The 25,222-nt window shown below is 39.8% G+C and overlaps 1 protein-coding gene across 1 annotated transcript in view; it reads right to left on the bottom strand.

Moving 5' to 3' along the window:
* Positions 1-22,944, bottom strand: part of LOC121505412 (integrin alpha-5-like) — a 57,677-nt gene extending 34,733 nt beyond the window's left edge. Inside the window, exons 1-10 of the mRNA XM_041780724.1 lie at positions 22,561-22,944; positions 13,542-13,666; positions 11,341-11,441; positions 9,475-9,598; positions 9,004-9,065; positions 8,791-8,836; positions 8,481-8,606; positions 5,582-5,626; positions 3,047-3,090; positions 2,805-2,861 (exon numbers count right to left, since the gene is read on the bottom strand). Of these exons, the coding sequence (XP_041636658.1) occupies positions 2,805-2,861; positions 3,047-3,090; positions 5,582-5,626; positions 8,481-8,606; positions 8,791-8,836; positions 9,004-9,065; positions 9,475-9,598; positions 11,341-11,441; positions 13,542-13,666; positions 22,561-22,760 (930 nt within the window). The 5' untranslated portion in view covers positions 22,761-22,944. The remainder of the gene's footprint in view (positions 1-2,804; positions 2,862-3,046; positions 3,091-5,581; positions 5,627-8,480; positions 8,607-8,790; positions 8,837-9,003; positions 9,066-9,474; positions 9,599-11,340; positions 11,442-13,541; positions 13,667-22,560) is intronic.
* Between the last annotated feature and the right edge of the window lie 2,278 nt (positions 22,945-25,222).

Here is a 25,222-nt window from a genome sequence, read left to right as displayed (position 1 = left end):
CATTTTAAAGTTGATCTGTGATAATCATATTTCAGCGCATGAATGTAAGGATGCCAGAAAATTAAGTAGCAGGAACTTAGACAAATTTAAGGGAAAATAATTGTTAAATTGGCAAAAATGGTTTAAAGTGGCATAAAGTGGTTAAAAGTGGCAAAAATTGAATAAATTAGTGACAAGAGATTGAAAAAGGCAAAATCGGATACATAAAAAGATGGGTGGAAAGTGGTTAAAGTGGCAAAATTGGATTAAAAGTGGTAAAATGGGCCAAAATGGGAATAAATAGATTAAAGAGAATATGTGCCAAAAAGTGCTCAAAAACATGTTGAAGCAACATTAATAACTAAAAAATTGCTAGGTAAAAAAGTAAAAGTGGGTTGAAAAGAAGCAAAAATTGATTACATATGGGGGAAAAAGATATAAAAATGTGTTAAATGTGGTAAAAAAAAAAAAAAAAAAAAAAAGCCCAAAACTGGGCATAAATAAGTTAAAGAGAAAAAATGTGAAAAAAATTTGGTGATAAACTAATGCAAAATTGTATAAAAAGTTGTTAGATAAAGAAGTAAAAATAGATTGAAAAGAGGCTAAAATTAATTTAAATTGGGTTAAATGTTGTAAAAGACAAAAGATAAATGTGGCAAAAGATAAAGTAGAAAAAGGGTGTTAAAAATAGCCAAAAATGAGTCAAACCTGGAAAAATGGACTAAAGTGGAAGGAATGGGTTAAATGTGTTAAAAATGGGCATAAATGGGTAAACTAGCAAAAAGTTGCAAAAAATGCCAGATAAAGTGTTGAATGACATTAAAAAGAGGAAAAATATGAATCATAGTGGCAAAACAGGCAATTATTTTGAAAAAGTGGCAAAAATGAGCATAAACAGTGGTGAAAATGGGTTAAAAAGTGGTTAAAAAGTAACATGAGGGAACAATTTCAACACCAGAACTAGAGCTGGGCAATTAATAAAAAAATAATCGAAACTGACATTTACGGCCTCTAACTGACGTAAACCTGCTGTGTCAATTATTTCAATTTTCCTCTTTTCCTCTTTTTTAAGAAAAAAATAATAGTTTCAGCTAATGTGTGTTTTGATGTTTCAGTGAATAACCAGAAATAGTTCATCTGTGCCTGTTATTTTCAGTTGTTTGTTCTAAAATCTTACATATATTTACAGAATATACAGTCGGTGGTTCCAGGTGGAATAATCGTTCATTAATTAAAATCAAGGTTAAAAGTTCAATTATTCATGATTTTCATTTTTACCATAATCGCCCAGCCCTAACCAGAGCCCGCTGATAGCTTGGCATACTTTCCAGCTTTTCAGCATGAACTAACTGTTAGCCAGGATGCTAGCACCAACGCTAATGATCCAACACACACATATTGATATCATCAGTAGATCACGGTTGGGAGGGACCATTGTCTGGATTTTTAGGGGCCCAGCTAATTCTGTAGGCGGGCCTGCCTGTACTTCTCTTGACTCCTGATGGCTATCGTCCAGGCCTGTGCCAGGCCCATACCTCATCTCTCCAAATATCTCCCCACCTAACCCCTCCACGGCACGTTCTACGCTAATAAAAACCTACCACATGACTGATTTACAGAAGATTTTTTTTAATGAATAAATGTACTACTGCGTTTTATTATACCAGGGAAATTACTAGCATGCAACAATGCTTTCTTTCCATATTTACAGCCAAATGGATATCTGTCAAAACTGCCTGGAAAATTGGATCAATCTTTGTTGAATTAACTCATAAAATTCATTGGCACCACAGAAATACTGATTTGCAACTTTGCCAAAAGCAGTGTGTGAGATCTCTAATATTTAACACACATTTGTCTCCTACATAACATCGCATCATCATCCCATGTGTGAAATTTGGACTCACCATTAATTGTTAAGCTTTTAAAGCGTGTCTTAGCAGAGAGATAGTGTTTATCAGCATAACAAATGACTCCTTGCAAGAAGAGCCTCTGCTGTGTTTTTGCAGCTGACATGGCTGTACGGTCGAAGCCCCCCACAGAGGGTGCAGCATTAACTTTTAGAGAGCCCAGAGTCAATTAGCCTGAAGTTCATCTCAGATCACTCTCACTGTGATTTAACAGTTTACACAGTGGCCTCTGTCGTCAGACTGACTTCTCTGAGCTGTCACTGATGACCTCCCATGCTGTAGACACACAAGCTTTCCCATGTTCACATAGACATACACACTTTTAGATATACTTTGGCATGATTTCTTCAAACACTGATGATCTAATAATATCAGTGGCAAAAATATTGTTTTTTACTTTGTAAAGGCTTTATATCGGTTTGGTGATTTAAAATTGGGAAGTGAGTATAAAGGCAGTTAAATTGGGGGTCAGTGACATTTCACACCTAAAAAAATCACAGGATATGAGTAACTATTTTAGTGAAAGGAACATTTCCAACAACAAATCTAGTAGCTAAATCTAGCGTGGGACATTTTGTTTTAAATATCATCTGTGGGTGGCTTTTAAAGTGGTATGACTTACGCCAACGCAGCTATTTCTTCATACTTTCCATTTCAAAAGCAACATGTTGAATCAATACAGCAACATCCAAACACCACCCTACTCCACTGTTTCTGGGTTTGATTTACAGATTTAAGGACCCTTGAGCTGTGCATACAGTAAGCTTGACCTCTAACACTGGAATAGGCCTCCTCTCCATGGGGCAAATTCCTTCATCTTCAAGCCTCCTTTACACATGACATGTTTAATATGTACCCACGTATGAAAAAAGAGCCAGGATAGAACAGGAAATCTCCAGCCAGATGTGCACATACCTGCTCTCCTGTCAAGTTGAGCAGAGACGTCAGATCCTTCCCGTTCAATATGGAGACCTATGTTGACACAGACAACAATCCTTTAAATTTTAAACTAATCCAAGAATGCATGATGGATAACTACAACTTATTGGTTTAATTAATTACCTCTGAATGACTACATAAACTGCATGTGCAAACCTAATCATAATGACAATTAATGTTGTTTCACAGTGTTAAATTTAATCGTGGGGACTCCTTACTACACCATACAGCATGAGTCCTTTTGGAACTCCAGTGATGAAATCTGCAAACAGAATCACAATAAAAGGTTAGAGGAGATAAGTTCAAGTTTTTCTCTGACAAATACCACAAAAAACCCAATCATGTGTTAAATTTAATTTATGGAATCTTTAGGTCACTTATTGTTCTGAGATGCTGTAAACCTTAATAGTAATACTTCTATTTCAATACAATCACTAAGACTCATCAGTTAGACTGTGCACTCACTTATCATTTTAGTAGTAATACTTGTTAAACTGCTCATTAAGGAAAACATCTAATAAGCCAATCACAAGGCAGCAACCTACATATTTGGGCATGGTCAAGATGATGTTCTGGAGCTGAAACAGCATCAGACTAAGGATGAAAGGTGATTAAGTGGCTTTGAATGGGGCATAGTTGTTAAAAGTCATCTTGCTGCAGAAGTCTTTGGTGGAGCATTTAGCAGCAGACCTCTAGGAGATGTTTTTGGTAGCATGGCAGGCTTTCATGCTGTTTATGCCAAATTCTGACTCTACCATTCAAGTAGGGACTCATTAACCTTGCAAAGAAGATGAATTTGCCAGACTCCATGTCTGTCGTCAGGCGAATCCATCTTAAAAAGCTCCAGTTCACACCGTTGACCAATCAGCATCATTTAAGGAGAACCAGGCAGTAGTTATGGGTGGGGTTTAGTTGTACTAGCTGGTTATAATGGCTGCCACAACATAGCGGCAGTTTTATCTGAAGTGGACCACATTTCTGTTTGAAATAAGAGTAAAACAACACAAAGCTTTTCATGATGGAAAAGATGTCTGCTAGTGGTGTGATTAGCTCGGGCATAGCCACACAGACAGTTTTTTTGTTTTGGTTTTTTTTTTAACTGGACAACATCTCTTTATTAAAACAAGAGAAAGGAGCCGCACTGAAAAGCTTTTCATGACAGAAAAGATGATTTCGCATTTCTCCTGGCCTGCTTCAGCATGGGTTTGCGATCGTTATGAGCAGGGGCTGCTGCAGTAGCAATTAGCTCAGATGTAGTTGTAGGAAAGTGGCAGTAAAATTGGAACTGGACCACATTTTCCTTCAAAACAAGAACTAAGAGTCACAACGAAAGCTTGTCTTGGCGTAGATGTTTTCGCATATCTCCCAGCCAGCCCTGGCATCAATTTATTCCCGGAAGAGTTCCACTATTCACAACTATTGCAGCAGCTGCCTGTCTGCTCAGGAGAAGCACATGAGTACAACCCTCTTTTGTGTTGTTCCTCTGATTGGCCTTTTACGAATGTGACAGACTGACTGTTCCTTCCATCATCTTCTGAGAATTTTTTTTTCAAGTCCTGCCCTTCCCAAACATTTTCTGTGGGAGCTTTCTTGGATGGATGTGAAATATATCCATGCAGTAGATATATGAAACAGCCTATCTGGTGTGTAGGGCCTCATCAACCAGACCAGATGACAATTTTTCCAATCTTGCACTGTCTAATTTTGGAGAGCCAGCGTGAACTGGCTGTTTCCCGTTCTTAACTGACAGGAGTAACACATGGTGTGGTCTTCTGTTGCTGTAGCTTTATTCTCCCAGGTTTGATGCACTGTAAAAACAAGCTAAAAAATCCTCAAAATTTTTGTTGAAAATGATTATGTCAAAGTTTTAAAGTAGTGAGAGAACCTTTGTTGTAATTAGCATCACTTTTACATTTATGTTGGGTTAACTTGAGATTTTTAAGCAAAACTGCACTGTGGAAACTTTATGTAAAAAGTTAGTTTAAATCCAACACAAAACAATATGTTTCAGTAATTTTCCTAAATATGTGTTCTTCATCCACTCATCTTTTTTCCTAACTTCTATCACATCCATTAATCTTAAACATTAATGCTTCTGAAGGCAGGCCACTTTAAGTGACTACAACTGAAAATAACTGTAAGGTGCACTGAACCAGGAAGCTCTCTACTGCCATGTTCAGTATACCATCCGTTGTTCGTTGTGGTTGCTCTCCACAGGCATCACCTGTCTAGCTCAGTCAGTAATTTCATCCATGATGCAAAACGGTCTAATACCCAAGGGCATCCTGGGAAAACTCTGCAGACTGAGGGATGACTGTCAAGTAATTTGAGTACAATGACAATAAAAACATAGAGTACTGTTTACTTAGAACTAAATATATGTTCTCAGGAAAATAGAGCTGAAATAGCTGTTTTGGATCTTTAAGTTAACACAACTCATTTTTAACAGCCTTAACCTGTTCAGTTTTACCACCTTTGTTGTAACAACTGGTTACTTGACTCTGCTAGACTCTGACATTCAAAAGGCATTTTGGCTCAGAGAGCTGCTGTTCACTGGCTATTTCTTTCTTTTCTTTCCATTCTTTTTAAACCCTAGAGACGGTCACACATGAAGATCTATGCAGACAAGCAGTTGAACAGGCAATCCTAATAAATGATCTGTGAGTGTATATTAGACAGAGCTTAAGACTGGTCAGTGAACCCTGTCCTGAACCATGAATTCTGTCTCTCTGTACAGTAAATATGACCCTTACCTTCCTCATCATCCCCACTGAACTCCCCAGCAGCCACAGAATAACCTACAGGGAAATAAAGACAGATAGATAGATAGATGATAGAAAGTACTTTAGAGACAAGGCCAAACTTCAGAGAGCACTCCTGTATTTTAAAAATTTAAATACTAAAGTAGTTCTCAACTGGTCAATATACAAGACTAACAATAACTCTCTAAGGAGAAACTGTGACCCAAATTACTGGACAAATTTCTATTGAATTTCCACCAGCTACTGTAGTAAAGGGTTAATAAACAACTGAACCACTGCATGCACACATTGTAGAAACCATATGTCCATTAAAAACAGCATGATATGCTACAGAAGCTGATGTAGCTCTGAGCTGATAGCATCAACAGAGATAAGGAGCGGTCAGCTGAGGTCATGTAAGATCACATATTTAAGCTCCAAATCTTCAGGTATTCGCGCATCTTTGGGTATCTTGGCAAAAACGTGTGTCTAATCAGGAGAGCAGGAATGGAAAGGGTGAGCTGGGGAACAGCAGATGCGCTTTCAGAAGCACCTGGTGCACTTTCTCCTGCCTGATCCTGCCAGCTCACCACATACTGCGTGCCCAGGACCCAATGGGCTGCATCCTTCCAGCAGCAGCAGCAGCTCCCCCAGGTGCTGCTCCTGCTGCTGGAAGGATACCTGGAGAGATGGGTAATTGGGTAATGGGCCTGATGCAGACCTGGTGGATGGCCAACAGGAGGCCGGAGCAAAACAGGACCAAGGTGGATGCAGCTAAGTGCTGTACCAGCATTTGCTCCCACACAACAAATCCAGGTCACTGGAATAAACTCTGTGTGAGTTAAATTCAACTCAATCTGAGTGTACATGTGAGACCATCGAATAAACTCTAGTGCTGAGTTAAAGTAACTCTTTTCTGGGAGTTGATTCTTAACTCTTATCAGGAGTTAAAATAAACTCATGGGAGTTGAAATACTACTCTCACTAAGAGTAAAATTGACTCCCATCTTGAGTTACATGAACTCATTCTCAATGTTTGTGGTTAATATTTTACAGATCTATTTTCTTGTACAGAGGTTATATTTCAGACAACTTTAAACACCACCAGATGAAAATCTACCATGTCACTAAAACCTACCAATTTTCATTGGTTATTGTGGCTAAGCTGATGTGCTCTCTTCAGGATGAGCAAAGTGACAGACAGCTTGTAGTCCCTTTCAACAAACCAGCCCTTGTCATGTGTGGGAAGTGTATAGCTCAGTGGACAGTGTCACTCATGGTGCAGATGCATCTAACATCAAATCAACAACAATTCACCAGAAACATGAGCAAATGAAAAACAGCAATAGTAACTGTACAACAGGCAATATCTAAACACATATAAATACATCTAAAAACATCTAAAATACATCTAAACACACAATGCATGATGGGAAAACTCTACTCCCTAGATTTGAAGTGGCAGTAGGGGCGTGGCAACAAAGCTGTTGGGAATGAACTCAGGAACAGAGTTGATTCACTGCTCTCAACACCGTGTGAATGAACTACTTTTTCTAACACTGCTCAGGAGCATCACTAAACACTAGCTGGAGTCTAAGTGCGTGAACTTACTCTGAAAATCTAACTCTTTCACTCTTTTTTGTTTAACTCCCAATTTTTTCACTCTGGGAATTTGCTGTGCAGACTTGACCTGACCTGAAATCCTGAGATGTTCATGCCAAAGTTGTACTCTTTACAGTGCTATAAAACTGAATGTCATTCAAACTGCACAGCTTCCAAACACAGCATGTTAAGTAAATGTTACTAGCAGCTAGTGTAACACACGGCAATCTCTGACTTAGCCTTGTGCATGGAAGTGTTGTAGAATAAAGACAGTCATCAAGGCAAATCTATTTTTAAGCATAAAATAGCAAAGGTTCAAAGGATGGAGTGTATCATGCTGCAGCACCATCATTTTTTTAAGTTTCAGAAAGTTCTGTAAATATCTTCCTCTGAGCACCATGAATAGCCAGACTGATATCTGCCAGACAAATCAGCTTGAATCATTCAGTCCTGCTGCTGACAGGGATAGGTATAGGCTGCAGCAATAATCGAACTGTTTGTAGGTAATAGTGGCAAAAATAGTCCCCTGATATATACCTGTCTAAACAGAGTCTGCATTGTTACTTGATTGCTTTGCAGATGCTAGAAATACTTTTGCATTGTTGGGTCTGAATCATTTATAAAATTACAAGACAAAAATATGACTTTGCTGACTGAGTAGCTTTTAATTCTCGGTATTCAGTTTTTTTCTGGCTTATTTCTGTAATTACAATTCCATATTTTGACCAACAGCAAACAACCACTGAGCAATATTCTTACACAGTGTGCAAACTGATGTATGGACTGACAAAAACCTTTTCAGTTTGAAGTTTAATGTAAACAACAGGCCAACAGGTTGTGGCAGCTACCGACAAACTAGCTAAGATTGTTGTGTGTTGATAAATACAGGTTGTCATTGGCTATGTCACACACATATATTCAGAATCTGTTCCCATCCATTTTCTACACCACTTATCCCGTTGGGGGTCGCAGGGGGCTGGGGCCCCCTTGGACTGGTTGCCAGTCAATCGCAGATCGCTGATATACAGAGAGAGACAACCAGGCGCACTCAAACTCACATCTACGGACAATTTAGTGTCACCAATTAACCTAACGAGTATGTCTTTGGTGGTAGCAGGAAGCTGGAGTACCTGGAGAGAACTCCAGCATGCATGGGGAGAACATGCAAACTCTTGCTGTGAGGCAACAGCCCTAAGCCCTGCACCACACAGCCCAATAAAAACATTACATATCAGTATAAATTTGGCTTAAGTGGTATTTATAGTACTTGCAGCACTGCTCTGAAGCAATGCTATGAGGTCATCCTCACCTAGGTAGCTGTCATCAAAGCTCCCCTGCACCTGTCGAGTCTGAATCTGCCCACGGACAGACAGCAGGAAGTAAGAGGGGTAGTACGCCTTTACAATCTCCTCTGTGGTGGCTGAGAGCAGCTGACCTACAGGACAAACGCACAACAACGGGTTAAAGATCAGAGATATTTAACATTTGAACTCCGCCTCCTCAATTGTTTCACTGAAGTCTGTTCACTCTAAAAATGTTGGATTGTAACACTTTTAAAGGAAAAATCAATTAAAGCTATCTCCAGCAGTCCATGAGTTTCCACATTCCTGAGAGCTCACCTTGCCAGTAAAAGCTGCCTGGTCCTCCAAGTACAACTTTCCCATCCTGTAACACAGTAGCCAGAACTGAGGCGCCTGTTTGTCATCATGAGCTTTATACAAGGTCTGTAAGTCTGATATACACTGTAAAGTCCTCACTGCTTACCTCAGATAAAAACACAGAGGCATTGAGTATGTGATTATGTAGAAAACTCTAACAAATATTCATCCTACCTTTGTGAAGTCTGCACTAAATCCACCCTGACAATAGCCCTGTCCAGCAGGACCGTGATGTTCTGCAACAAACAGCACCAAAAATGGAAAAAACAATAAATGTTCTGTTTAATTAAAACTGAAGAAACACAGGGCATTCCCTTATGTCACATTTCATTTGTTTATTAGTTAAATACAAAATTACACAATGAGAACTTTGAAAACAACTGAAATAAAAGAAAAGCCTAAATAAGCAAATGTGCTAAACTGCAGCAGCTATCTTTATTTCACAGTCAGTTTCAAAAATATTACGTGATCCAAGCTTTATACATATCTATTTATTTAGACACATAGCTTTGGATTTACCTGGCAATTGTTTTAAGTATTTCGTTCTGTTTTTACCAGGCAAAAATACCACAAAGCAAATACCAAAAGGCCCCCTTTTAACCCCCCATAGCCCACTGAAGGATTGCCAAAATCTTAGAAACTCACCTGTTCGGCAGGGAGCGTACTCTACAAATGATTTGAGGCTGTCTACAGAGAGGTAGCAGGTTCCTGTGACATCAGCGAATGGTGTGTCATGTTCGGTCCTCCAGTAATAATTAGGAGCACAAGCCTGGGAAAACAGAGATGGATCAACGACAAAGTACTTACCACATTTTCAGCCTAAGCTGTGATCAACTATTACAACCTCAAATATTGTAGATATTTCTTACAGCGGCAGCAAGAATCTTTCAAAGCCACCTCAATTGAAACACAAAACCACCTCGTCTATATTATCCATCCTAGGCATTCAGGTGCCAGGCTAACTGCACTTGTGGCATACATCCACACAGTGTATCAACAATGCATATTCAGTGACAACCTGTATTAAACTCCCGTGGCCACCTCTTGTGCAGGTAGCTGCTAATACATCATTTTAGTGCCTCTTTTGCTCACTGAGACTTATTTACATCCATCCAGCCTCCATGACTCCTTAAAATGTGGAGTCATGTTGGTTTAACCAGAGAGAGAAAGTGCTGAACAAATAGTGGTGTAATGAGCCGGTAATATCCATTCCATTTCAATTTTTGTTGTTAGACATAAAAAAAGCCAAGAAGGTACCAAGTGAAGTGCTGTTTGGGGGCAGAAAGGCCAGCTCTTCTTATCAAGCTAAGCCAAGAGATCCAGATGTCTAAAAAGAGCTAGAATTCCTGTCACTATGAGTGAGATTGGACAGACATAAGTAAGCCGTGCTTTCTGCTCATTGGTGGGCTATCACAGATTCTGTTTGTCAATGCAGTGGTCTTAAATACCAAAACTACGATGCATGAAGGCATCCAAGAGCCCTTCATTGTTGTTCTGAGCAACTGGATATCCATCTCTTCAGTGGGCATTGATGTGTGCTTACACTTTGCATTTAGGGTTAGGCTACCAATTGGTATCTGAATGACCAAAATGGGAATTAATCCAAAGTTTAAACAGGATCATAGCTACCATTAATCAACAATCATTATTCTCCTGCAACCAGCAGGCTATCTTCACTTGGGAGATGAGTGCATGGAGCATGATAGGTTGGCAGGTTAGTTTGCCATCCACAGATCTGTTTTAGATTTACTCCAATCACAGACATTAGATTTTCCCTCCTTTTAGGCTGAATCATTTGATTCGTTGATTACTTTTGGGATGTGGATTGAATTTCAATCACAGTAACAAAAGTTGCTTTTGGAATAAAGCACCAAACTTAGCTTCAACATCTCTAAAAACTCCAATCAGAATCTGTCTTGAAAATCTGATCCCCACATTCACACAAGTGGCCCAAACCCCTTCATGGAAAAACTCCAGCACACACGACAATAAAAATTATTTTTTTGATGATTATGTACGATTATGTAAATTACAAGAAGTCTGTCAAAACCACCCATCTATTTCCTACACCGAATATCCCATTCAAGGTCCCGGGGGGGCTGAAGCTTGTGCCAGCTGTCATTGGGCAAGAGGCAGGATACATCCTAGACTGGTTGGCAGTCAACTGCTGGGCTGACATATAGAGACAGGCAACCAGGCACGCTCACAATCACAGCTATGGCCAATTTAGTCACCAATTAACCTAACAAGTGTGTGTTAGGTGTTGGGGAAAAATCCGAAGTACCCTGAGAGAACCAACACATGCACAGGGAGAACATGCAAACTCCAGACAGAAAGACCCTGACCAGGAAGCGAACCTGGGACCTTCCTGCTGTGAGGCAACAGCGCTAACCCCTGCACCGCTACCACACTCTGACCACAAAACCAGATTTTGGTAAACCTCTTTTTTTTGTATTTCATGTAAATACAACATACACAGTAGGTGATAATCCAACACTGACTCATACTTACCAAGACACTGTTGCCATGCGCACGCACAGTAGCTCCAAACCACTGACGGGACTTGAATTCAACCTGAGTGTTAACTTCATTTATATGGAAATATCGATCACCTGGAAACAAAGACAAAACATATTTAGGGGCATTTTAAACATTTTTTTTCTCTTCTATGACAGAGTCATAGAAACCTCAGTGTTTCTAAGCTTTCCTCTGAAACTTTTATGCTTTCAAAAACAGAAAGTCATATTGCTTTTTGAGGATCAGTAGGCAGAATTGGTCTCCTCTCAACTGGAAGGCTCCTGCAGTCACATGTTTATGAGTTGTTGGGCAAGACACTTCAACTCCAAAAGTCTCCAACTGCTATGTCAGTGCTGGTGTGAACGAGGATGAATGGATAAGTTAATACAAATCACTACTCTTCATAGCAGTCTCCATCTTAAGTGTGTAAATGTTGAGTAGATGAGAGTGAATAGTCAGCCTCATGGCCTGCAGTGTAAAAAGCGCTTTCAGTAGTCAGACAACTAGAAAAGTGCTTTACAAGCTCAAGGTCCATTCACCATTAACCATTCATTTGACTCAAAGACCGCCTGTCATTGGTGTGTGATATTTGTTCTGTTAGGGTTTCACTGGAAAGCACTCTACACATGTTCTTGACGTTTTACATGGATTTTTTATGGCCTTGCTCCCCGGGGTCTGCGGTCTTAATCCATCCTCCATGCTATGGCAGACATCAAACAGCTCAAAAGGACTTGGACTATGTTGTGACTGTAACCCATACGGCTGTAGCTCATTGTACTTCTAGATCTGTTTTAAAAAGAGGCCCTGGCAGGACGAAAGCAAGAAACGGTGAAGGAATGAAGGAGGGGGCTGGTGGATTATCAGAGGTGTGTTTGACATTTTAGTTTTGCCACCTCAGCACTGTTACACCTTCAATATAGTTGCCTGTAACCTGTTTTAATGATTACGTTTAGGAAAATATGGATAATAGTCTAACATTAATTGCTTTCAACAAAAATACAAGGCAAGTTGTATTTATGATCCATGAAACACTAAAAAAGCAAGTAGCTAACACCCTTATCCAGTTAGAAAAGTAAGGCAAAAAAGACAAAAAAAACAAGGTCCCAGTTTTAGCACAAATATAAATGGCTCTTTCATGTGCCTGTTACTCTGTAACCTTTGCTGTGGTATATTTCCTGATGTATGGGCTGGCTGTGTGCTGCAGACTGGTGACATTAAATTCTCCTGGCTGCCTGTTTGGTTAATGGTTTCTGGGCTGTGTCCTCAAACACACCATGAATCCTGAGGCCTGTAATGGGAATTGCAAGACTACTGAGTGTAAAAGCATTAGCATGTGTGTGTTTCTGTGTGAGTATTGTGGGTTTTTCTAAGATGCACGTATCATATTTCATAGGTTAACCTCTGGACAGTTTGTAAACAGTCTGTAAATGTGTATTTATGTGTACAGAGTTTGCATAGACACAGCACTGAGTCCATGTAAACCAACATTTGATAGCATCATGTGACACAGCTCGATAAAGTCACCCCTGTGATCCTGAAACAGTGGTCCTTATCACTTCCTGCATCTTCAATAGAGGTGTTTTTTTTTTTCTGGCAGAACTCGGGGCAGCCCGATCCTCTGGGGTCCTTGTTTCACGTAATGACTCTGCCCTAATTAAAGAGTGCTCACAACACTGGGCCACAGTCCAGCAGGAAATCAAAGCTCTGTGAAATCACTGCAAACATAGCACACGTCCCAAAATGGAGACCTTAGCGAGGGGTGGGATGGAGTAAAGCCTCAGCCTCCATTAAAACACAGGAGAGACATCAAAGGCTGGTTTCAATCTAAGCACAGAGCTGCTGGATAAGGAGCCATAAGATGGCAGGGAGCTGCACTCCTGACCTCAGGGTCAAGCACAGCAGTGCTTAACTCAGGATGCAACCTATAGCTTCTCCCAGCTACTTTTATGGCTGGTTAGAGACTGCTGAGAATTTACTACACACTCCTATCTCTTCTGTTTAACAGTGCCATTAGGGAAAGTGACATTTTAATGTCCCATTTTAATGTGAGTTACTCAGAACTGCTGGGATTATGATCCAGGTAAAATTCTCTCCCTTGGATTTTAAACACTAAGCCTGATTTTTTCCCAGGTGCCATCTTTATTTGTGCCATAAAAAGGCAGATCATCAATTTAGACTGTAACTAGACACCCTACCTTGCTTGTCAAAGTTGATAATGCTGCAGTTAGCTTGGCTCCACGGGCACAGGTACACAGCTCCTCCTTCAGCTATGTCAGGTTGGCTGGTGTTAGCTTTTGGCGCACCAATCAAAATACTGGTACTAGAGGACAGAGAGAAAACAAAAAAATTACACTCTGATAAAGAGCTGAGTCAGCAAAAAAAAAAAAAAATCCTTTAAAAAGGGGGAAAAATAAAGATAGACATACATTGACTGAGCTTGTTCCACACACACAGAATGCACACCTTCTCCACAGTTTAATTTCAGTACATTTTCTGATGTATTAAAATAAAGTTAAGGAAGCAGAGAAATGCCCATTCTCTCGGGTGCATGTAGAAACACATGCCCCAGCGCACACACTGACAAGCTTTCATGCAACAAGAAGTTTTGTCACCTAATCTGTTATATATGTGCTCTGCGTCTCGGTTCACACCCAGATTGTGCACCATCAAGATAGCAATATGTAGGCGGAAATGCCCCAAATTGCTGCGCACCATGTACCTTATCGTCGTACCATATGCCATCAAAACAAGACCTTTTGAGTCACAGGCGCCGATAGCCTTTCTCAGTTCAATCTAAGTTTTAACATAATGGTAGTTTTTGGTCTTTAGGACAATCGTTTTGAGCATCTTTTTAGCTGCCAGTCCAATGTGTTTGATAGTTAAGTGCTGACTTGGTCTTTGTTGATACCCAGTAGTGTGTAATCGACAGTGGATTACTCCAGCTTTGTTTGGTATAAAAACTGTCTGATGCTGGTATGGATAGTTTACCTTAAGATATAAAACCAAAACAATACGCTTAAAGATCCTCAGAGGCTTTATCGTGCTCTTCAAGGACTCTAACTAATAGATTTACTGCATTTGCTTTGCCAGCCTCTGAAACAAGTAAGACAGGTAGTAATTCAGCCATTTCACTTTTGATAAAGAAACTTAAAAATGTTTTACAAAAATTGTAGCGTTGTGAATATTAAGAAACTAATCATCGCTACTTGAATATATCAGCATATTTTAACCACATGACCCTGTGTGACTGAATGACTGAAAAGATACCAAAAAAACACAACTCTAAATCTACACATTTCTGCATGTTTTAATAATGTTTGAAAGGATATTATGTATGCACTCCCACATGAGAATAAAAACATGCATATGTGTGTTTTCATGTGTGCTACACTTGAGCTTCCAGGTTTTCACACAGTCCTGCTAAAAAACACAGCCTAAAGTGGAGCAAATGGGACAACTTAAGACACTGGTGACTGATGACATTAGCAGAGATCAGACAGACTCTGTACCTCATCCTCCAAAATGTCTGGAAAGCACAAGAGGAATATTTACATGGGTGGATGAGCTTTCCTCATAAACCATTCACTTCACAACCATTCTGCAGAGGGTGCAGGCTTTTAATGACCCCTCTATCAAAGCAACGGCACATTTAACCCAATACCAAGCCCCTGTGTTATCAGCACATTTGGATTCTAAGATATACCTCTGAGTCAAAGCACACATTATGAAGACATAACAGAAAAAAAGTCTTATCACTTAATCTGATTTGTATGTGCTCGTGTGCTGTTGTTGAGACCTGAATTAGGGATTCTTTTCCTTTAACTCATATTCAACTTGAACATCTGCAAACAAGAAAACAGCTCTGAGGCAGTTTAAGATTCAGTATGTAATTCTTACATAGGATTTATGAGCTCCAGTAACTGCTTAAATTACATAGCCACATTATTGCAAAATAAGTCATCTCCTAATAATAGGTCTGACTTGGTTTAATTGTTCCTATAGGCATAACCAAACCAAAAGTTTATTATGTTTTGAAGCACTGTGTGTTTAAAAAAAGTTTTCTCTCTCTCTTCTATATGTAATTCCTCAAAAACCGGAACACTTAAACCTCTCCTAACTTTTAATAATGATATAAATATGGTTTATTCCGGTTTGGAACCGCTGGATTATAATGATGTGCTCTTTCTTTCCCCTTTCCTTTCTTCTATTATTTTAGTATTGAGCTCACTACAGCCTTAGAAATTTGCAGAGCCTCTGTCCCCCACTTACCCTGTCCAGGTTTCCCAAGATTTTATCAGGGTTTGTCTTATAAACAGGATATGATGATTATATGAGCCAGGCCCCCAACCCAAATATCTGCGTTGTTTGGCAAACATGTAAATATACTAATCAAACTAAAATGTGGGTGGCCCCCCGAAAATCTGCAGCAGTAATACATTTATGTGATCTTGTTCCTGTTGTTATAACCATGACCTCTCTCTGGGCCTTTAGAGTAATTAGCATGAATAACAACAAAAGATAAATTCTGTCGGTTTCTGCAGCGGCCGTGGTTCAGTGGTAGTCTTGGCTCTAAGCCAGAAGGTCAGATGTTTGATCCCCAGCTTCTTCAGTCACATGTTAAAGCACCCTTGGGCAAAACACTTAACCCCAGACTGCTCCCATGGCTGCATCAGTGGTGTTTTTTATTATTATTTCAATGTATCTAACCAGGAAAACCTCAATGAGATTTTGAATCTCATTTACAAGAGAGTCCTGGCCTAGACAGACAGCACAATCAGAGTAACATACATGAAACATAAAATCACTAAAAACATATATCAATCAATCCTGAGCCATGGAGCAGAAAGTCAACAGTCAAAAACATCTGATGCACATACCTCCAACACCTTTCATTTATTTTTTAAAGCAATTAAAGGAGACCAGCTCCCCAAGACAAACTATCCTACAGAAGATTCCAGGCTGCAGGAGCAGCATATCCAAAACTCATCTTACCCAACTCAAGATGGACTTAGGGAACAGATCGCAATGGTAAAATTTGTTACTGAGTCAAAGAGTGAAGACTGTAGCCTCCAAAAGTTTTCACATTAATGAATATAGTCTTATAAATAGGGATACGCCAATGATTTAGCCTAAGAGTCAAAGAAGGCCATCATACAGAATACATCCATCCATCCATCCAACTTCTTCCACTCATCCGAGGTCGGTTCGCGGGGGCAGCAGCCGAAGCAGGGAAACCCAGACTTCCCTCTCCCCGGCCACTTTGTTCAGCTCTTCCCAGGGGATCCCAAGGCGTTCCCAGGCCAGCTGAGAGACATGGTCTCTCCAGTGTGTCCTGGGTCTTCCCCTGAGCCTCCTCCCAGTGGGACCTGCCCAGAACATCTCACCAGGGAGGCGTCCAGGAGGCATCTGGAGGCATCTGGCTCCTCTCAACGTGGAGGAGCAGCAGCTCTACCCCGTGTCCCTCCTGGATTGCAGAGCTTCTCACCCTATCTCTAAGAGAGAGCCCAGACACCCTGTGGAGGAAACTCATTTCAGCTGCCTGTCTACGTGATCTCGTTCTTTCGGTCACTACCCACAGCTCGTGACCCTAGGTGAGGGTAGGAACTTAGATTGACCGGTAAATTGAGGGCTTCGCCTTTTAACTCAGCTCTTTTTTCACCATGACAGACCAATGCAGAGACTGCGCCACTGCTGATGCTGATCTCCAGCTCCATTCTTCCCTCACTCGTGAACAAGACCCTGAGATACCTGAAGTCCCCCACTTGGGGCAGGAATCTCATTCCCAACCTGGAGAGGGCATTCCAGCCTTTTCCAACTGAGGCCCATAGCCTCAGATTTGGAGGTGCTGATTCTCATCTCAACAGCTTCACACTACACAAAAAGCAGAGACCCAATCCTGAGGCCACTAAACCAGACCCCCTCAACACCCTGGCTGCGCCTAGAAATTCTGTCCATAAACGTCATGAACAGAATTGGTGATAAAGGGCAGCCCTGGCAGAGTCCAGCCATCACCAGAAACAAGTCTGACTTACTTCTGGCTAGGGATGGGACCGATCCGATCCAATATCGGTATCGGGTCCGATATGGATGTAATTAATAGATCGGATATCTGACTGACGGCGCCGATCCAAGTGACCGATCCAAATCCATCCTACAGTTTGCGGTAGACCATGAACGCACCACAGTCTAACACAAGACAGTCTGTGTGTAACTGAGCTAGTATTAGTTGGGGATGTTCTTAGCAGTACAAAATTAGTCGATTAAACGTAAATCTATATTTAGAATAGTCAAAACTAGTCTAATGATGAGAGAACACAAAGAAGAGTGGGTGTGATGTTAGCCTGATATACGCTCTACAGCGTGGCTAGCATTGAAAGCTAGCGCTGCCCGCCTTCGTTCTTCTTTGCAGATTAGTATCGTGCTTTGATATTTGGCCTCGTTTCACTTCGGGTGAGTAGTCATACGTGAGCTTAACCCTCGACAGCCAACATACCACTTTATTTCCATTTACTACTTTAGAAAACTGTCGTACCACGGTCTTCCTACGAGATGCTAAAAGATTAGTCACTGCCGGCCTTCTCACTGTTTATATCCGGTGAAGGGTCAGAGAGGAAGGCTGCGGCCATTAATGGAAGCTACAGCGGTCTCTAGTGGCGGGAGGTTCATTACAGTTTAAAAGAGCATTACAGAGAGGGATTTCAAGACCATGTTCATAAAAAATGATAGGTAATTAGTTTGGAACTACGCCCAGTTACATGTCTCTGCATGGTATACAGTTGCTGTACAGTAGTGGTGGGATAAGCTACAGTCTGGTAAAAGGTCACTGCAATGCCTACATATGTAAGGTCTCAGTGACCTCTGACCTAAAAGAATCAGTTTACCACCCAGTTCAAGGTAGGTCAGTGTCAAATTTGACAAAATCCCTTAGTGCATTCTTGAAATATGGCCTCAGGTCATTCTTTAGTCAGAGTGGACACTTGTGAAAGGTTTAAAGAAAATCCCTGTGTTCTTGAGTTGCATTCGTAAAAATTGGCCTAGATGTCCAACCCTGAAACATCCAGCCCAGAGAGATGGATTATCTTTGCTTATCTTCACATTTGAGCTAAAATGAGGGGAAACTCTTGTTTAATTTGCAGGAGGAAGCAGTGAAATCCTTTCATATGAATGTTTAAAGACGAGACCATGCTTGCTAATTTTACTGAGTTACAGATCACAGGGGGAAAACAAGTCACTCTAGATTTGGGCATATGTCTCCGTGTCAAATCTGCTACAGTCCACCATTAAGTCTTTATGTTTAATGTTGCTATTTAACTACAAAATAATTACCCAGCACCTTATGTGCAGCACAGTTTCTTTTGCTAAGGTAAAAATGTTAACATAGGACAGAATGAACCAAATTTGCCTAATCACTTGGCACCTCTCCACAAAACAAGACCTGCTAACCTAGCCTGAACATGTCTGTGATGACAGTGCAAATAGAAATGGGATGATGAGTAAAAGGAACAACTCTTAACAAATCTCCCTACAGCCCAACAGTGAAATAGTTGTTATCCCACATACCAACCAGCTGAAAATAAACTGGTCAGCAGAGAGAAAACATCTCTGTTGATCCCTACAGCATCTTTTTCCTGCTGTGTTGTTTAACCATCATGAGACAAAGAACTGCTATTACATACTAACCTACAGTAATTGTGAACTGTCATGGCACATGTATTTGGTCAACAGTGTAATGTGGTGGTAGTCATTGTGAGCTACTGCAGGCAAAGGGGCTTAGTCTGTACGAGGTGATCTAAGTCAACATCTCTGTAATTACTCAACAACAACATGCCCTCTAACTGCCTGGAGCTTAGCTAAGCAAACTGAGAAATCTTAACCAATTTCCTCACAGGAAAATATCTACATCTATTAAAATAACACTGCTTCAACTATATGAGCCCTGGAGGATGTAAGTGTGAGAAAAGTGATATACAGAGGGCTGATAAGGTGTAACTGGGATTTATATGGTGGAAATCTAAGCTGACTTTAACATGAGCAGCTTTATGTGCTGAGAAGTGTCTGTTACAGGCTGCTCTCTGCAGGTTAGCTTAAAGCAGATAAAACAGCTGATACACTCTAGACTGTTGCCACATTTATAAAGGGATTCTAGCTGATGTAAAACATCCTGCAGAATCCTTAGCTTATGAACAACAGCAGCTGTGAGCAGCTGGCTGCCATACTGTTAAAACAGACAAGCTCTATACGACTGTTAAAGTAATCTTTGCACTATTTTACAGTCATAAACAGTGGTTTTCATATTTCATTTGACCAAGGCACACCTAAAATCAAGCCAAAATCTAAAGGAACACCATGTTCATACTGATGCAAAATAGCCTGTTTAACATGAGTTAAAGTTTGTTTAGTTGTTGTATAGTTGTAGTGATAACTTTGGGTTGTACAAACTCCCTGGGCACACCCAATCTTACACAACTGTGCATTGCCACAAAACCACAAGACATACTATAGTACCTGCTCAGCTCCTTAAAATCTATCTTCAATTAATTCACTAATAACTAAGTACTTTATGTTCATATCATTTCAACTGCTTTAAAATTTGTGTTTGGTAGATTTTTTTCTTTTTTATAACAATGCTTCTTGGCAATAAATCTTATGCTGTTGGGAAGCCTGTTTATTTCCCCTTTTAATGGTGCCACATTTGTTAGGAACATACATCTTTGGGATGAGCAGCAGAGCTGAGAATCTAGGTTAAACCAATTACAAATTTACCAAATCTTCCCTGCCAGCTTATACAGACTTATGTTTTGAGCTTCAGGTACCCCCTTTTCAGGGTGCTGAAAATTTGGTTCCTGATTGTCAGTCTCAATGCAGAGAGATATTGAGATGAGATTCTTCAACTAGTGGCAATTATCTCAACAGTCTGGGAAGAAACTCTATCATCCAGAGACTACCTCCAGAATTTGGGAGTGGAGAGGATGGAATGGCCTGCCAGCAGTCCTGACCTCAACCCCCTGGAACAAATGTAGGATCAACTTGGAGATCACCAGAGTTATCAACGCAACCACATCGGCTGACTTGAGACAAATGCTTGTTGTAGATGGGATGTCATCCCACAGCAATGTTTCACCAGGCTGGTGACCAGCATGAGGAGGAGGTGCCAGGCTGTGTATGGTTATACCACTACTGAGGCTCCTGTTTGTTAAATTGACTATATGTCTTATTTCTTCAATCATCCAATCTATCAAACAACACCAAACAAGAGTCAATAACAGAATAAGATGTTTGGCATTGGCAGAGAAGATTTTCTACATTTTTGGGCACAACCCACGTACTCAGCTCTGCTGCTCATCCCACAAATGCATGATCCTTACAAATGTGGCACCATCTAAAAAAGAAATAAACAGGCTTTCCAATGCTTTAAGATTTATTGCCAAAAAGTATTGTTACAACAAAGATATAGACTACCAAACACAAATGTCTACTTTGGAAACTACTCCACCCAAGAGACAGACTCTGTTAAAATGACACAAATATGTCTCTACAAACACTTAAAATACAAATTCTAAGTAAACACATTAGTGTTTAAGCCATAACCCATGGTGATCCTTGTTGTATCTGTGTTAAGTCCATCTTTAAAAAAAGGGTCTGATAATTCAACATACGTACATGATAACATTTTAACAGGGGGCAGCAGTAAATCAGTGGTAGATTTGGTCCCATGCTCAGTCCCTTCCACCCCATCCTGCAGATGAATGTTAAATGAACCTAGGACGTGAGACTTAACCCACATTGCTCCCGCTGCTGCGTCACTGGAACATGAATGTGTTTGGATAGGGCTAGCTAACTTTGATGGACACTTTAATTTAGATGCAAATGGATAAGTGCGACCTGCTTTGTAAAAAGCACTGTGTGACTAGAAAAGCACTCTATATAAGCTCAAGTGTTCAAAATTCACAAGTTGTCCAAACTGGGTCAATTATCAAATTACAGACCTCCAATTTTGGTTGTATGATTGGAAAAAGGTGCAAGCTGACTAACGTGCCATAATGAAACTGTCGCAATAAAGGAGAGGAGATCATTTATTATCCAGAATAAGGACTTGAGCAGTGTTTCAGGCTGTAAAAAACATTTGAACAGCTGTAAATATTCTTAAAGACTGTGGCTTTTTCAAGGATCACTGATCTTATATTCTTTCAGTAATCAAAAGCCACTTTGTGACTTAAAACTAATAGTTAAACATTTGAAGCCCAAACTGTTAATGTGCTGCCAATTAACTGAGTACCATGAAGCCAACAGCTCTGGTTAATAGTCAACAAAACTCATCCATAGCCAAGATGCTTTGTGATTCCCACCGTGTGTGTTCCACATAAATGCCGACAAAGTTTTAGCAGAGAGAGAGCCAAAACAGGTGAAACTGCATACTATGTCTGTGAAATTATAAATAATGTTTGATCGTTGACTTTATCTCACTCTGCAGCTTCTCATATGTCAACAGAGAAACCAACAGGAAACCTTTACTGTCTTCTCAGCCGATATTCAGAAGAAGATTAGAAAAGTTCTGACTTTGCTGTAGGTTAACCCCCTCCTCTCTGAATCACTCACACTTAGACTTGTATGTCTGTTTCCAATCAGATGTGGGCTGGAATCCAGTGTGTGTGTGTGTGTATTAGTGGGTGTGTGTTTTAGTGTGCCTATGTGTGAGAGTATAAGGGGTAAGAGAGAAAGAGAGATGGATGTCTTTATTTTTAAAATGGGACATCTATATTCGACTGAGAAAGCAATTGTAATTGTGCAAAAAAGGTTGTTATTGCCAATTCAGCTGAATTTAAAGATCTTGTGCAAGTCCTCATCACTTTGCTTATCACATTAAAGCAACATTTCTGAAGAAGAATCTGTGCTGTAAAGTGTATATTGTTTAAGAGATTATTTGTAGACTGCCAGAACATTAGTCCTCTACAGTAAAATTAGGATAGGCTAGTATTTTATGATAGAGACATGATAGAGGCTGGAAATCAATGTGGCAACACAAGTAAGTACACTATGGAAAAATTATTTGCCAGAACGTTTTTAAGGTACAAAAAAAGTGACTTAAACCTAAAAGGTCACGCTCTTGGCTAATGGTCAAAGGGTTTCTCAAACGTGAATAAATAATGTTCCTTGGCTGGCTTTCAAGCTTGAGGTAGCCCTCCAAGTTTTGGTGATGATGCGTGAAGACTTTACCTGGATGAGTTGCCGAAGAACTCCACTGAATATCCGAAATAACTCCCCTGTGGTCCGCTGAAAACCACGCGTGACTCCGTGTCCAAGTTAAACGCAGCGCAAAGCTGGACCACAACCACTACTACAGGTACAGCCCACATGGAGAACTGACAACATTTTCCCCACAGCCGGGAAGGTAAAAGTCCAGCGACGGTTCCCATCTCTTCTTTGGCGCGTCTCTTCTGTCATTGAACAGCTGAAAGGCAACACGCGTCATCCGTGCTGGTCCTTACGCACGACAGTTTGGATCGTAGACATAAATGTAGTTGTCCTTAAGAGTCCACTCGGATCCGACAGGTCCTGTGATCTTGTCCTGAGTGAATGGTGAGACGTAAAGCAAGTCAGACAGAGAGGGAGAGAGTGAGTGAAAGAGAGGGAGGAGGAGGGGAGGGATTGGGGGATCATTGCAGCCTCATTTTGGGTGGAGCTATAAATATTACCAGGCAGTCTGGTCCCCCAAGAGGAAAAAACTTAGGTAATGTTGACAGAACCAGAAACCATTCTTCCACAAGGACCATGTCAAAGAAGACAGAAAATTATAAAGGTCATTAGAGTTCATGTTGTAAATTAATGGCCTACTGCAATGATTAATAAGAAGATGGTTGAAAAACTCACAAAAACACTGCTGAAGAGTGATGGAAACTCATCACAAACAAAAAAAAAATGAACTGCCTATATTACATAAGAAAATAAAGAAGTTTTCTCTTGAATCTGTGTGATGGTATACATTTCACCTTGGCACCAGCACGTGCTTTATTCCAAGAAGCATCTCTCACAGCTACTACTGTTAGCTTAGCAGAAGCCAAAACCACAAAGGGACCTATTATTCTACTGTAATTTAGCTAAAACGTTAACAAATGATAACTTATTGTCTATGTAAATTCTCACACAGACACTCTTCTGAGCTAACAATGCTAAAACATTGAAACAATAAAGCTATCTGTTGGGGAACAAGCTATAGCTAGCTATAGCATATAGGTAGCTACTGCAAAATGGTATTAATGCACAATTGCAAGTAAAATTGCAATGCAAGTCAAGTATTGATTTAAATTAATACTTATCTTTTCTTAGACCTGTTGTGTCCCTTATTCCATCATGCCAGGTTTTTTCCTTTTAATAATAACAAAAATTAAGTTGAATGTCTTTTTCTTTACGTAACATTTTTACATCAATTTCTCTCAGAATGATTAATAAAAACATAGATTTTCCCCCCATAAAACATGTGTTAATCCTTTTCAACGCGACAAATTCACATAAAGAACATGAAGAACAATTTACATGTTTGTTATGTAATCTTAAAAACATGAAACTGATAAGGTGGAAAGGAGTTCAACATGGTGTAATGCACCCTAAACAGGGCGGAAACCTACAGCACATTGGCTCTATGAGTTATAACTACAACTTTAGGCTATTTATACAGCGCCTTTAAAACAAGGTGCCTTAAAATGTGGCGTCATTGCATTTCTGCTGCTCTCAGTGAAGCCATATCCTGACAAATATGCACAATCTACCTTCAAAATTATGCAAATTGTATGAACATAGTCTACTAATGATGAATAACAACTTTGTGAGGCATTTTATTTGATAATACACAAGCGGTTGTGATCAACTGCTAATGGATCACTGTGATATGACAGGCTGGGGTTAAAAGTCCTATAACTGATTATAATCAATGTTCTGTTACCTTTTTTCAAATTTTGGTAAATTACAAGAACCAAGATGGTTTTTGAATATGTAGATGTTATTGCATATAAATTTCATTGCATTTTGCTCTTGACTTTCCCCCGTTAGATTCAGCTTCCACCCTTTTAGGTCTAAAATCTAACAGTCTGGAAACTTTCAGGGTGAAATTTTTACACAAAATTAGCAATTTCTGTGGCAGAGAGAAGAGGTATGTTCTTTAGCTTTGCACAAATGAACAATATCTCAATTTAAATATTGTCCGTTTTGTGATATCTGAAAAATGTGGTTTACTTTTGTCAAAATTAATCCTAACAGGGTGGAAGTTTAAGAGTAGGACATACAGATTAACAGCATAACACTTTATAAAAAAGGAAGTAAGACAGCTTTTTTTTTTTTTACCTCACTTTCCCACAAAAAAATGATCTAATTTCCTGAAAGTGGATTCGTAGTAACCATGGGGTTTTTTACAAATCAGGTGAATCACCACAACCTATGGTGGAACTATATCTTGGGGACAAACATTGATTTATAGAAAAACAACAGAAAAATAGTTTCCATTAATGTTTATTTAAGATTGGAGAAGTTATAACTGGATCTGTACAATAATAAAGACATTTATCAAGTCATTTCTGATGATATTGCAACTATATTTCATTGAAACTTTGGACATCATAGAAATGAGCGTATGTGGGGATAAAAAGGTAACTAGAATTATTTGAATATTCATTTTCATACCTTATTGTGAATAATTATTAAACAGAAGACCATAGTCTTTTAAAAAGTCTTCTGACAAGTAAGCTTTTATATTTACTTTAAGTGATAAACTAAGAATTAAATCTTGGGGACAGAAAAGTCACCAATAACTAGGAATGACCAAAGCTAAGCTAATGTGATGAGCCTAAAATTCGCAACAGAAAATCTGTATCGTCACAGAAATATT

This window comes from Cheilinus undulatus, linkage group 3, assembly GCF_018320785.1.
Source record: "Cheilinus undulatus linkage group 3, ASM1832078v1, whole genome shotgun sequence".
In the NCBI taxonomy this organism is placed as follows: domain Eukaryota; kingdom Metazoa; phylum Chordata; class Actinopteri; order Labriformes; family Labridae; genus Cheilinus; species Cheilinus undulatus.
Note: the sequence above shows the minus strand (reverse complement) of the source record. Positions and strands in the feature narration are given on the sequence as shown.